General features: G+C 49.7%; 1 protein-coding gene across 5 annotated transcripts in view; it reads left to right on the top strand.

Annotated features, from left to right (window-relative positions):
• Positions 1–12,958, top strand: part of MEGF6 (multiple EGF like domains 6) — a 78,481-nt gene that overhangs the window by 42,886 nt on the left and 22,637 nt on the right. For all 5 annotated transcript variants that reach the window (XM_062012859.1, XM_062012858.1, XM_062012857.1 and 2 more), the window contains one exon: positions 4,187–4,309. In XM_062012859.1, coding sequence (XP_061868843.1) covers positions 4,187–4,309 — 123 coding nt within the window. The remainder of the gene's footprint in view (positions 1–4,186; positions 4,310–12,958) is intronic.

Genomic DNA, 12,958 nt, shown 5'->3' with positions numbered 1-12,958 from the left:
CACTTTGTAGTACCTTTCTGTTGAATGTTTCTGTGCTCTGGCTTATGTGTGATGGAAATGAGGACATTGAGTGAGATGTCCAGCGGGTACACACACACACACACACTTTGGGTGTTCAGCTGAGTGACTAGAGGATCAAATTTGTGGTTGCTTGAATATTTAGGAAATAATGGAGAATATGTGAAGTTCAGTAAAGAGTGGATGCTTGTGAGTAATGCAGACCTCAAGGAACGTATTATCTCATCATGAGGTAATCCTCAGAAATAAATGCCCCGAGCAGTCAGTTATCAAAGTGATATCAGTGTCTTTGTGAGATGTGTGAGACCTTTGGAAACGGGATGAGCTGCAGATCAGGTGTTTGTCTCAAACTCCAATCACATTTGCTGTCTCCCTCCAATCACAGTAGTTCATACAACTTCTCCAGGACAAGCTCCTGAGATCCACCTTTGTGTCTGCAACACAAACCTGCAGCCTCCCCTTCCTCACAGTCACTTGGTCCTGATGCTGCTTACCTCATCTCCCACAGATAGGCAGCTCCCTGCACGCTCATGGCTCTATCTGGACTTTTCATCTGAGGTATCTTTCAGTCTGTGAGGTGTTTTTCTGGCATTCCAGAAGAATGCCATTTCAAGCTTTGAGGTGAAAAGCAAAGGGCCCTCACTCAGGCCTTTGGGGTTTTTTTGTGGATGCTCCAAACCTGGGGGAAAAAGTAAAATATCTCTTGAACAAAAGTGTGTCATCTACAGGCCTGTTTTTCCAGGAGCCTGGGTTTTTTAATCCTCAGAAAAAGGGTGCATATCCAGACGTTTGCAAGCCACAGACAGGTTGCTCATCCTGACTTTGGTATTACTGTGGGCTTGGTTGATTTTCCTTCACTGCTTGAGCTTATGAGGCAGCAGCTGATGTTCTCTCCATGGTCTGATTTTGCTGGTACCATGTGCTGGGTTACCTGACCACGTGCCTGTTTGTCAGCTCAGGCAGTGCACACCTCCCTGCAGGCTTGTCTTTCACCAGCCAGCTGCAAAAGCACAGCGAGCACAACAGATTGGCTGTGTGTGCATTTCATCAGCAGTGAGTGGAGAACGAAGAGGTGGTTTGTGTAATAGTGGTGTACATTTCATTGAGGTCTTGAGTGCCTTAAAATGCCTTCTGTGTACACCAGTGCTCTGCTGGATCCTTGTGCCAGCGTAGAGTGGTTAATTGCAGTGCTCTGCATCCCGTCCTTACGCAGCCAGCCTTACAGGAGACATCACTGTGCTCTGCTGGGACTTGCAGTAAATCGTTACAGTGAATTAGAGCTGGTACCTTGATACTCTATGTTTCTCTAAAGTAGGCCAGAAAACAGCACAGAGCGTAGCTGGGCACTTTTGTTTGATTATGTGGTTTCCATTAGCTCCTTCAGCAGCCACCTGCTTCTGCACAGCTCGGTCCTGTCACCAGGGATGTGTCAGCGTTTGCCTCGCTGCCGTTGGCTTCCACGGCACAGTGCGGGGCTGAGCCCACGTGCAGGTACATCTCCTAGTCCAAGTGACACCCTGCACAGAGAAGTGGGATAAAACAAAGCTACAAAAGAAGGCTGGAGTGGGTGAGTGGGGCAGCAAGTCAAGAGCAGGCTCCCTGCTTGTTGTTACGTGCTCCTCTCTGAGTAATACCTGGTTGTCAGCACCAGCCGGAGACAGAAATGGGAGCACAAATGAGAGCTGGGTGACTCTCCCAGCTGCTGTGCTTGGAGGCAGAGAAAGGTGAGCTGAGGACAAAGTGGCTGAGACAAAACAGCTCCCTGATGCATTTTCATTTCATCAATTTATTGTAAAACCAATGCATCTGTTTGTGAAGCCCCTTTGGAAGCTGCAGCTGTTGAGGGTGACACAGGTCGTGTGGGAGAGCTATGGGCATCTGCCATCAGTCCCAGAGAGGCTGCAGCAGGAGTGCCAGCCTGAATAGCTCTGCAGAGCTGTTTCAGAGCCTTCAAGGCTTTCTCAAATGCCTGTTTTACAAGATGAAAACAGGGTGTGGAGGCATTTTCACCACCCTATGTGACCTTTCTTCCTTCCTCACGTGAGTCACTCGGATTCCAAGCCAAGGCCAGCCCGAGGCAGGTACTGCTCTTCTTTGTCCTGGAGGAGGGAAAGGCTTCCAGGTCAGCAGAGGAGGGATAAGGCATCGTCCTCTCCTGTGTCCTGCTGATCTGTGCCCAGCAGTTCTGATCTGTGGCTGTGGCGTGGGGCAGCAGTGGTCACCCTGTGCTCCTCTCCCTGGGCTCAACGTGCTGATCTCTTGGTTTGTCTCCTTCCAGTCTCTTAAAATTGCTGAATTCTCTTCAACAATCTGGTCATGGAAATAGAAAGCTGCTAAATCCCACACATGCTCATCTCCATGGGTTGTAATTAACCTTTTCCCTGCAGCCTTCCTCTGTAATCCAGGCTCATTGCTGCAGGCATTACAGCCTGGCAGTACTGTTTGGCCAGACAGCGTGAACCTTAACAGTGCATCTCCTGCCTATGTGTCCAGCTGGGATCCATCTCCTTCTCCTCAGCCTTTCAGAGGAGATAAACTGCTTCTGTACCAAAGATTTAGTGATTTGCAGAGCTGCTGTTGCCACTTTCTTTCCTGTCACACAGAGTTCTTGTTGTAGATAAGTCACAGTCTGTCTTCTCCTTCAGGGAGCGCCCTTAACCAAAACCCTCTCCTTCCACCCTCTTCTGTTCTTAGGTCTTGTGTTCGTCTTCCTGATGTTTGATTACAGTGTCACCCCTGTTGTCCCTGCAGCCAGTGTCTGAGGTCCCATGGGTTGTTTCTGTTTGGGGCAGAGGCTGATGAGAGCATCAGCTGTTTCTCAGGTGAGCTCCATGCCCCTGAGGACATGAAGAGTCCATTTCCTTAGGCAGCAGCATTTCCCTCCTCAATAAGCCAAGTCCCTCTCCCAGGCCCTTGCTGTGTTTGGCTTTCGTGTCTGCCCCGGTGGGATGTCCACTGCCCAACCCAAGCTTGCATGGTGGAGCATGCAGGCACATGGGCTTGGTACACTCCATCCTGCTGTGGCTCTGTATGCTTCTAATTTTCTTTCTTTGGTATATTAATTTCAACCAGATTTAGTGAGCTCTCCAACAGGAAAATAACCTCAGCGTGCCACAAACCGCATCTCACAGAGCGACACATCGAGGTTTGGGTCTTTGTACTGCCAAGGGCAACGTGACCCTTCACAGCCCTGCTCTGTCCTGGTCCCAGGGACAGCTCCTGCTGCTTCCCAGTGTCTGTTCCTGGGTGAAGCACTTTGTGCTTGCCTGGGCAGGTTGGAGCTGCTGCTGGGGGTGGCCAGTTGACCAGCCCCCTCCCCATCCCCAAAGCCAATTTGTTGCCCTTCTTCCATCACAGGCCCTGCTGGGAAATGCAGCTCTTGGCTTTTTCCTCTCTCCCTACTTCACTGTCTGCTGGGTAAGGGGTGTCTGGCAGAGCAGGAACATCTCCCCTTCCCCAGCACATGAGCTGCCGTCACTCAGGCGGGGCAGAGCCGTCCTCTCGCATCCAGAGCAGATCCCACCACACAGTGGGATCCCACCACATAGCTTATCTCCAGATTCTGCTGCACTTCAGCAGCAGGTCAAGTGAGTGTGAAATGTGTCAAATGCTTGGTGAAGTACTGAGATGGGAAGCGTGTCAGTCAGACCTCTCACCTCTGGCACTTGTGTGACTGGGTGGAAGCCAGCTTCTGTGCTGGGAGAGGATGAGCCTGGCTCAGCAGGATGCGAGCTGGACGGGGCTGCTTCCTATCCTTCCCCCTCACTTCAGCCTGTTACAGTAGGTGTTTGCTCCCACTGCTCCTGTAAGGAGCAAATGGCCCAGCCCAGCCTGTTTTCAACACATTAAGAGTAAGGAGGTGTAAAATGCTAATTAATCCATAATCTTGGGACACGTGGGAAAAGTGACCATGGAGAGGTGAGAAAGACAAAGGCTGGTCTATGCTGACTGGTAAATAAGATGCTTTGGTTTTTTTGTTGCTCTGATTGCATGCTGGACATTTCTTTAATAGCTTGACTGATGAAACCCAATGAAATAGCAGCCTTGTTCCCTCTGCATCCACCCCCCAAATCTGGAGTCAGTCACCAGAGGATAAATAATCCTGACTTCAGACACCATCATGCCCACTCCTCTGGATTTTTTTCATCTCTTGCTTTTTCCTTTGCAGATGTTGACGAGTGCCAGGTCCACAATGGGGGCTGCCAGCACAGATGTGTGAACACCCTTGGATCTTACTACTGTGACTGCAGTGCGGGCTTTCGCCTGCACACAGACGGCAGGACCTGCATCCGTAAGTCAGCGTTTCGTTTCTTGAGAATCTCTGATTTCTTGCCCTTTTCCTGCCTGTGACTGTGTGGCATTGTACACAGCGTGTGGGCCTTGGCTTCCCACTCACATCCCTGCCCTGTGCAGGGAATCTGAGGTGACAGTGATGGATTGCCATGTTCCTTTGTTTCTCAGGAGCCTGGTAGCCTTCCCTACCACGATCCTGTTGCTGGGTTTGTAACGTTTGCTGCCCTTCGATGTACAATTTTGACTTCTTTGCAGTTCCTGAGTGTGTTCTGGTTCAGGAGAAGTAACTTCCAGGGCTTTGATGTTTCTGTGCTCAGTACTGGGTAGATGAGAGAATGGCATTTTCAGAACAAACACATGAAGCAGATGATAAAAAGGTTGGAGCCAGTCTTTGTTTTTACCTCAGCTGTCTCCCCAGTGGCATGGTAGGCACTAGGTGTGACAGACAAGTGCAAATCAGTGTGGCTGTGTCTGGAACTGTGGCCACAAGGATCTCAGCAGCCCTTCCCTGTGATGTTGGTCATGCATCTGCTTGGATGGTGCATGTCCAGACATTACAGTTCAGGTGCCAGCTTTGACTGCAGCCCATTTCTGGGCCAGTTCCTTGAAATATGCCTGCCCTGAACTAGAAGCTCAGAGACACCGGGGTGGAGCTCGGAGCCTGCCCTCCAGCATCTGCTGCTGCTGCTGTTTTTGTTAAACAGCACGGCTCAGCTTTATTTGACACATTTTTCCTTGTTTTTGAGGGATATTTTCATACAAGTGGAAACAATTCCTGGGCAATGGCATCACAAAGGACACTGACTGGTGTTTTCTCCGAACACAGTGATTCTTGGTTTTGTTGGTGTATTCTGTCCCCTCACAGAATAAAACAGGAGACAAACTGGAATACAGAGTGTTCTCAGCAGGGGCAGCCCCAGAAAGGGAAGCGTTTTCCAGAGGAAGGGCTCACTACAAGGAGAAGTCTCTTGTTCAAAAGCCATTTCCAGGCTGTGTGTTGGTCCGTCAGGGGTAGCTGCTGGCGGGGCTGGGGCAGGCAGGGCAGCCCTGCTCCGTGCTGCCGCTGCTGAGGCTGGGAACCTGCTTTGCATTAAACTTCTGAGCAAGTACTTGCCATAATGTGCGGAGCGTTGGAATTCATCTGCCAAAATGAAGGGGTCTCTGTTCATGAAACCTGATCTGCTAAGGGACTAACTGGGGCGGTTTGTGGGAGCTCTGGGGACTGGAGCTGGCAGGATCTGCCGCTCGTTCAGGGCTGCCTGTGCCCCAGCGATCCACAAAGTGCACAGGCAAGCAGATGCAGAGCAGGCAGGGTGAGGAAAAGCTCTCACTACATGAGAGCTCCAGTATGCTTCTAAAATAAAAACAGAGCAGAGCTAAAAAATCCGTCTTTCTTGCTTCAGGACCGGTGGCATTTGTTCTTTACACTTTGGTGACAGAAATGTGCATATGTCTGTGTATTCATCGTGCTGCTGTCCTAGCTCTGTGCTAACCGTGGAAGACAGTTGTGTGGAGGGGTGGTAGGGAACATCTTTTTCCTGGAAAGGCTCAGAACACAGCACAGACTTAGAGGTTCCTCCTCTGCTGTTGTTCGTGTCCTCTACGTACCCAAAGACGTGCCTTGTGGCATGTGGGTATCCATATCACGACTGATCCTCGTTCTGTGGTGCACAGCTTTCTGCCCCCATGAATTCCACGTGACCTCGGTGCCAGAGCCCAGCAGCCACCCTCCCTGTGCCCACTGGCAGCACAGCACAGCACAGCACAGCACAGCACAGCACAGCACAGCACAGCACAGCAGCCTGGGGTGACGGGTTTGAGTTCACCCAACTCCCAGTAGTGTAAATACAGGCTCTTGCAACAAGCCCACCCCACAACAGGGTGAGGGCAGCTGGTTGCAACAGGGTGCTCTTGCCCCAGGCTGGGTTGTTGCAGTGGGGTGTACTGTCCTGTCCACACTCGCTCAGTGAGCCCACGAGCCTGGCAGCAGTGTGTGGTCCGGCTGGGCGGCTTGCCACGGGTCACTGGTGGTAATCCCAGGCCCTGGAGCGCGCTTGCTGTGGTGTTTTCACAAGTACATGCAGGCAGTTCTTTCCTTCATGCTCGGTCTGCATAAATATTTACACTGCAGAGGCAGAGGCTTTGCTCTGACTTGATCTCGGGAGTGACACGGGGTTGTGAGGCCGGCGTTCTGACAGGGGTTACCAGGCTGCGGGCAGGCAGCAGCCAAGGCCGGAGGCCTCACTCAACACACCCTCCCTTCACACTTCCATTTTCCTGTTCCAGGGCAGGAGGAAAGTGTTTTCTCTTGCTGAATGCCAAGCTTAAGGCCAGCTGTAGCTGGGAGGTAGAGCAACACGACTGAGTGGTGGAAAGCAGCACGAGGACTTGTCAGAGCCACGGACGTGTTGGGGACTCAGAGAGTGTCCCCTGGAGCAGAGGAGCTCTGCAGCCCTCAGAGGCTGAGTGTGTGTGGCACAGACAGGAGCACAACAGCCTCCCTGTGTGGGGAAAATCAGACAGCTGAGCTTCTACCTCTTAGTGAACTGCTTTCCAGTTCTTGTGTTGGTTGGTGCCTACAAAGAGCTGAGCTGTGTACAACACAGATGGAGCTGTAGCATGGGGCTGTGCAGGTCAGAGCTGGCGTGTTTGTCTGGGTGAGTAACCCCCATGGCATGGAGCAGAGTGGAGATGTTGCAGAGCCTGGCAGCTGCTTTCTGGGGCTGAAGAGGGAAAGAGGTGGTAGGAAAGAGTTTTTTTTCAGGAGGACCTGAACCACGTTTCTTCACTCCTGTGAAATTCCAGGCACTGACTTGACCTCACCCAAGGTTTTATTCTGCTGAGTGGCTCTGAGGGATCGGGTTTACTGGTAAAAGTTGTGTTTCTGTTAAAGTTGGGCTATTATTCAGGTATCATTCAGTGCTGCTAAACCAGGAAAATACTGCTGCTAAAGAAAAGGAATAGGCCAGCAATAAAGAGAACTGGAGGCAGTGACTCTGCCATCCATCCCCAGAGCTGCTCTGCCTTTAGAGGCAGGGCAAGGGGCTGCTGGGGACCTGAGCCAGGGCCACGAGGAGGTGGCTTAGAGCTGGGTCAGACACAGCGACGGGCCTGGGGAAGCTGCTGGCAGCCCCAGGGAGCAGCAGTGCCGGCCAGAAAGCGTCCTGGAGACAGACCATGGCCGTGACGTTCCTAGTTAAGGTCTCTGAAACCACGAGGTTAATTCTTAAAATGTTTTCCAGTCCCCACAAAACCCACAAAGGCTTCAGTTAATCAGCAGCTCTGCCTGAAGCTCCAGCAATCCCCCCAGAGGCTGGTGGCTGTTGTTGGTGTGCAGGATGGGGCCAGAGGCTCAGCTCTGGGGACAGGGCTTGGAGGTCAGCAGGCTTTTCCACCCTCTGGCTAAACCATTATTCCCAGCTTGCCAGGGCAAGTCAAAGCTTATTTTATTCCTGAGGACATGAAAGAATTGGAAAACAGAGAAATTCTTTTGCTACCTTCTTTCGAGGGCTTTGCACCCTGGGTGGTTGTTTCCCCCTTTGTGGTCAGTATTGCAGGGCACAAAGCAAGGCACAATGCAGGGGGAATGCAGTAGAAGTTTCCAGAAGTTACTTGGGCACCTTTTACAAGCAATTTGCTATGAAATGTATTGGAGTTCCAAGTAAAGGGCCCTTTAGATGAGCACTCATGTTCTGTAGGATTGGAAGGAACGTTTTTGCCTTTAAAAGCATTTTTCTTTGAGGGCATTGGGACCTTTTGCAGCATAAGCAGAGCTGGTTCTGTGCACAGCCCAGGAAGGATCCTTAAATCTTGGCATTGCCAAGGAATTGAGGGTGGTGCATGAGAGCAGACTCCTGCTGTCCCCTCACACCTCAGGATCCCAGAGCTACGTCTGGCCCTGCCAGCCATCGTGGGAGCCTCGCAGGGGTGCCTGGGGTGCAGGAATGGACTAAAAGATCACAGCCAAGACCAAGCTTTGGCTTGAGGCCCATGATGAGAGCAAGCTGAGGTGCCAGGAGCCCACTGTGAGCTCATACCTGGTACTATTCTGGGGGCTGTGGCTCAGGGGGGTATAAAGAGTGGCTTAAAGCCACCTTTCTGTGCTGCTTTGTGTCTCACAGCAGCTCCCAACCGTTGTTGATGCTTTGGGTAATTTACAGCCGGGTTGTGCAAGATTCCTTCGTTGTATCTTTGTTGTTCAAATATAGCAAGTCACTGGTGATTTTAATCCAGAAGGGAGGGACAGGAGGAGCAGGCTTGTCTGTTGAAAGTGAAAGAGAACAAAAAGAGTCATTGGACGTCCTGAAATCACCTCTGTCTTTATCAGAACCACATGGGCAGGAGGCAGGATGCTGACATCTCCAGGTCCTTCTCCACTATTTCAAGCAGAGGAATGGAATCCAGTCCAAAGCAGAGAAATTAATCTGAGCCAATTGCTTTTGTTGGCCTGAAGAGCAGGGAGAGATGGGCTGTATTAACACATAACATGTTTCTGGAAATTGTCTGAGGTTAGAATAAATCGGTTTGGGATTACATGATGTATCCCTGCTTATATTAACAGCGTTTCAAATGAAGAAATCTCAAGTATAGCAGCAATTTCTATAGGGATCAGCAGGACTGTGCCATAAAGGTTTGGGCTGTATGCAGAGGGTAATGGGCTGTATTTCCTTTGCAGAGCTTTGCCATTTGCATTTATTGAACAGTTTAGGAAACATGACTTTTTCTTTGTCCAGAGGCTGTTTCTCAGCTGTTTCTCAGACATTTTGTGGAGCTGATGGTTTTGTGTGACGCTGCAAAAGGGAATGTCATACTTAGTTATAATTACAGCTGTGTGTGGTTACTTTTAGCTAAAGTATTAAAATATTTGCTGCTGCTGGCAAAGTGTTTGGATCTGCAGGGGCTGCACTGAGCTCCCCACCAGGTAGTGAAGGTCAGATGGAGGGTGCAGAGTTGGGGGTCCCACGTTAGGCTGCTGCTTTGCAGACCTGCTTCCCGCAGGCAACCAGCAGTAGCAACGTCCTTTTCATCCCTTTTATCTGCTCCCCAGGCCTGAGAGGGTCAGCATCTAGGAGGTGACATCTTTCAGCAGCACTGCACTCCTTTCAGATGGAGGGGATGGAAGGAACGTCCCTCTTGCAGACAATGAAATATCATCTGCAGAAAGTCTGTCTGAGCTTTAATCACAAAAAGCTGTGGGCTGTACAAGATGACACTGGATTTGGCAACGTTGTCACAGAAATGTTAAGCTAGGAAAAGCATCTGGGAATGGAAATATTTTTAGAGTTGTTCAGTAAACATGAAAAAAAACCAAAAGCAAAAGCAGTAATTAAACCAAGGCCAGCAGAGGTCCCTGGCTGTGCCTCTGCAAGAAGCCAGCTAAGGAGACCCAGGCTCAGAAGGCCTTTGCTTTGATGGAAAGATACCCAAAACAATTTTAATGTGTTTCATTAGTTTCATCTTATTATTCCTGATTCTTCAGCTGCATTAGCCTAAAGCTTCCCAAAGCCATGGTGCTGCAGGAGCAGCCCTGCCCCTCAGGACTCGGCTGCTTTGCTCCTCGCATCACGCATGTGCCACCACTGCTCTGTAGCTTAAAACGCCATCCAGCCACTGGTGCCAGACATTTCTTCTCTTCCCTATGCACGAGGCTCTTGGCAGAGAAGGACTTCTGGTTCTCATTACCTGTAGGGGTCAGGAACATGCCCATGATGGCTGAGGCAACAGCGTGCACAGGCCCCTGCACCATCACGTGCTATCGCGGAACGGGAAGGCTCGGATGGGGTTGGCAGGCCTGAGGAGTATGTTTGCTAGCAAATAAGCTATACTAAAAGAAAGACAAGAGGAAGGAAAATGCTGTGGAGGACCCCTGAGCTCTCACTGCTTCACCTTTTACCTTCCCTTAGTGGGCTGTGAACAGCCGTGGTTGATTTACAGCAGCAGTTCTGGCGTGTGGTTGCATCTGAACACCTCGGGCAAGGCAGACTTGCTGGACCAAAAGCACACATCCCTGCAGGTGGTGTCTGTGCCCTCCTCCATGTCCCCTGCCTGAAGCTTCCTCAGCCATTGCACAGCTCCATTGCTACGTGAGCTCTGCCATTCAGAGCGGCCCAGAGCCACACTGGTCTTCTTGTGCATGGAAATAAAGCTTTTGGAAAGTGTTGTGTGTCCAAGCTCATGGGATTTCTATCTGCTTACATTTTGTTATGATAAAGAAAACCCAGACTTTAGGGTTCTTTTGGAGGTATGCAAGGAGGGCAGTTATTTAAACTGCAGATTCATATGAATAGCTGCACACTGGGAGGTTATTTCAGGCACAAGATGCATTGGCTGGGCAGACATTGGCCCAGGCCTTTTCCCATGTGGAGGAATGTTTTGGCAGGAATTGGCATTGTGTGACTTCTTTAAAAAGAAAAAAAAAGCACATTATTTATGGGTATTCTTGAATATATGCTGTTAAACACTTTAATACATCAGAATATTTTAAGATGACCACCCATCTCTGCTAAAGCTGGAGTCCTGTAGCTCTGACCCAGAACTTTTCAGGAACGTGGAGTATTCTGTTCCCTTCCAAATGGATTAGAGGAAACCATGTCAGCACAACTAACATAAACTGATAGTTCTTGCTCCAGCTGTATGTTGTGTATGGCAATACTTCAACCCTATTAAGTCACTTTTATTCCCCTGAATGTTGTTAGTTAATTAGAGGCATACAATGGGCAGTTAGTTAGTCTCTAAAAGCCTGAAATGAGAAGCTCCTCAGCTCTGAGTCGAGGCAGATTTTTCACAGGGGAATTATTAGCAGAAAAAAAATATATGCATGTACAGTTTTGCCTTTTTTATTCCTCCTGCCAAATACTTGTATATTACTGAAAAACAAGGGAGGCTTAAGAGAATTACTTTCAGTACTTTGTCTGTAGAAAATACCTCTTGCTGCTTAAGGGAGGTGGTGGCAGAGGCTGCTGCACACCCACCCATTGCAGGGTCCTGGGCAGGGGGCTGATACACCCACCTTCCCTTGGGATTCAGAGGCCTCCTTAAAAGCTGAGACACCTACCAGCACAGGCTTTCCAGGCCCAGCTGCTTTGCAAAGCTCTCCAGGTGGCTGAGGGCACTGTGATTACCTGAAGTGGTCCCTTGTTAGCTGGCAGACATGTTTTTCATTAGAGGTATTTTTAGCTTTCTTACAAGTTTGCTCAGAGTCAGCACATGAGTTTATTCTGGAGTTTGAAAAATAGGTCAGAAATGTGCAAGACCACAACTCCTGGTGCCATTCTGCTTATGGAAACCAGGCCTGGGTTTCCATCCAGACTGGGGCCAGGTTTTAGTCACATTGCACTCACACAGCTTTGATATGCAGCATGTTGCACATGTCATGGCCATTCGTGGCTCCTAAGAGGAAGAACAGATGTTAGAGGCCAATTTCCCAGTGCCCATAAGGGACATCTCTCTCTCTGGATCAATCTGAGATGCTTACTGAAGGAGTAGGTAGGCTCACTCAGGTGACATGCAAAGGGTCTAAGAGAAGACTTTAACCACTTTGAAGGCATGTGATTAGCCCATAGGATGGCTTACCTACCAGACTCTGGGAATCTCACTCCATGAAGTCATTCCCTGCTCTGTTTTTTAGCTCAGATTTGTGCTGGATAGCTGCAGCCTGGAAAAAGAAGCAAACTCTGCCTGCCTGCTGGTTGCAAGGTGCACACCTCCTGTTAAACACCATGCTTTTGTTGCTTATCCTGCAGCGAGTCCCTGATGATAAAACAGAGTGGTGAGGAGGAGGCTGTTTTAAAGCTGATTATTGACAGCAAGTTTGTAAAGAGAAGATAGTCCACATGTTTGGTCAGAAGATCTGTTTTCTGCTGTAACCTAGGCAAAACCTTCAGTTTTCTGACTGCTTGAAATCCTTTGGGCAGGAAAGGGCTTTGCACAAGGCCACCCAGAAATGCTGTGGCATGGCCAGGAACACCAGTCAGGAATCTCAGTTCCCAGTCCTGCCTTCACTTAGCATGAAATCACAGTTCCCAGCAGCATATCTCCACATGCTTTGACTGCTGGTCACAGCATCACTTACTCAGAGGGCACGTGCACACCCATCCTAACTTTCATGCAGATATCTCCTAGTCAAAGCACTAAGCAGCTGGGAGTTCTTACAGCTGATTGAAGTGCAGACACACAGGATGCCTCTGAAAACTCTTTTTCCTTAAATGCTCCCAGAACTGATGGCACCTGCTGGGCCTTGCCCTGTGTAATCTGTGTCTTTTGCACAGCATGGAGCTAGAAACTTCATCTTCCATATCATTTTGTTACAGGAAAACCTGAGAGCAAGTCTCTCTGAGCAGTAATTAAAAGCTGAATGAGCTGTGGCATTGCACCTGCAGTTATTGTCTTTGAGCAGATTTACAAGCATTTCAGCAATAAGAGAGCACAAGGAGCCTGCTTGCTGACACAAGCACCCTTCAGAGACAGGGGATGTTTGTTAGGAAGCATCCTGCTGTCAGCATCTCTCCCCTGTGATACTGCAGAGCCCAGACCTCCACATCCTGGTCTCACCTCCCAGGAGAGCTGCTGGGAGCTCTTCTTGTAGAAAAGAACAAGTTTAAGCTGCTGATACTGTGAAGCTGACCTTACCTATAAAAGAGAAGGGTCC

This window comes from Colius striatus, chromosome 21 (assembly GCF_028858725.1).
Source record: "Colius striatus isolate bColStr4 chromosome 21, bColStr4.1.hap1, whole genome shotgun sequence".
Taxonomy (NCBI): domain Eukaryota; kingdom Metazoa; phylum Chordata; class Aves; order Coliiformes; family Coliidae; genus Colius; species Colius striatus.
The sequence above is the reverse complement of the archived record's forward strand: the minus strand, read 5'-3'. Positions and strand labels throughout refer to the sequence as shown.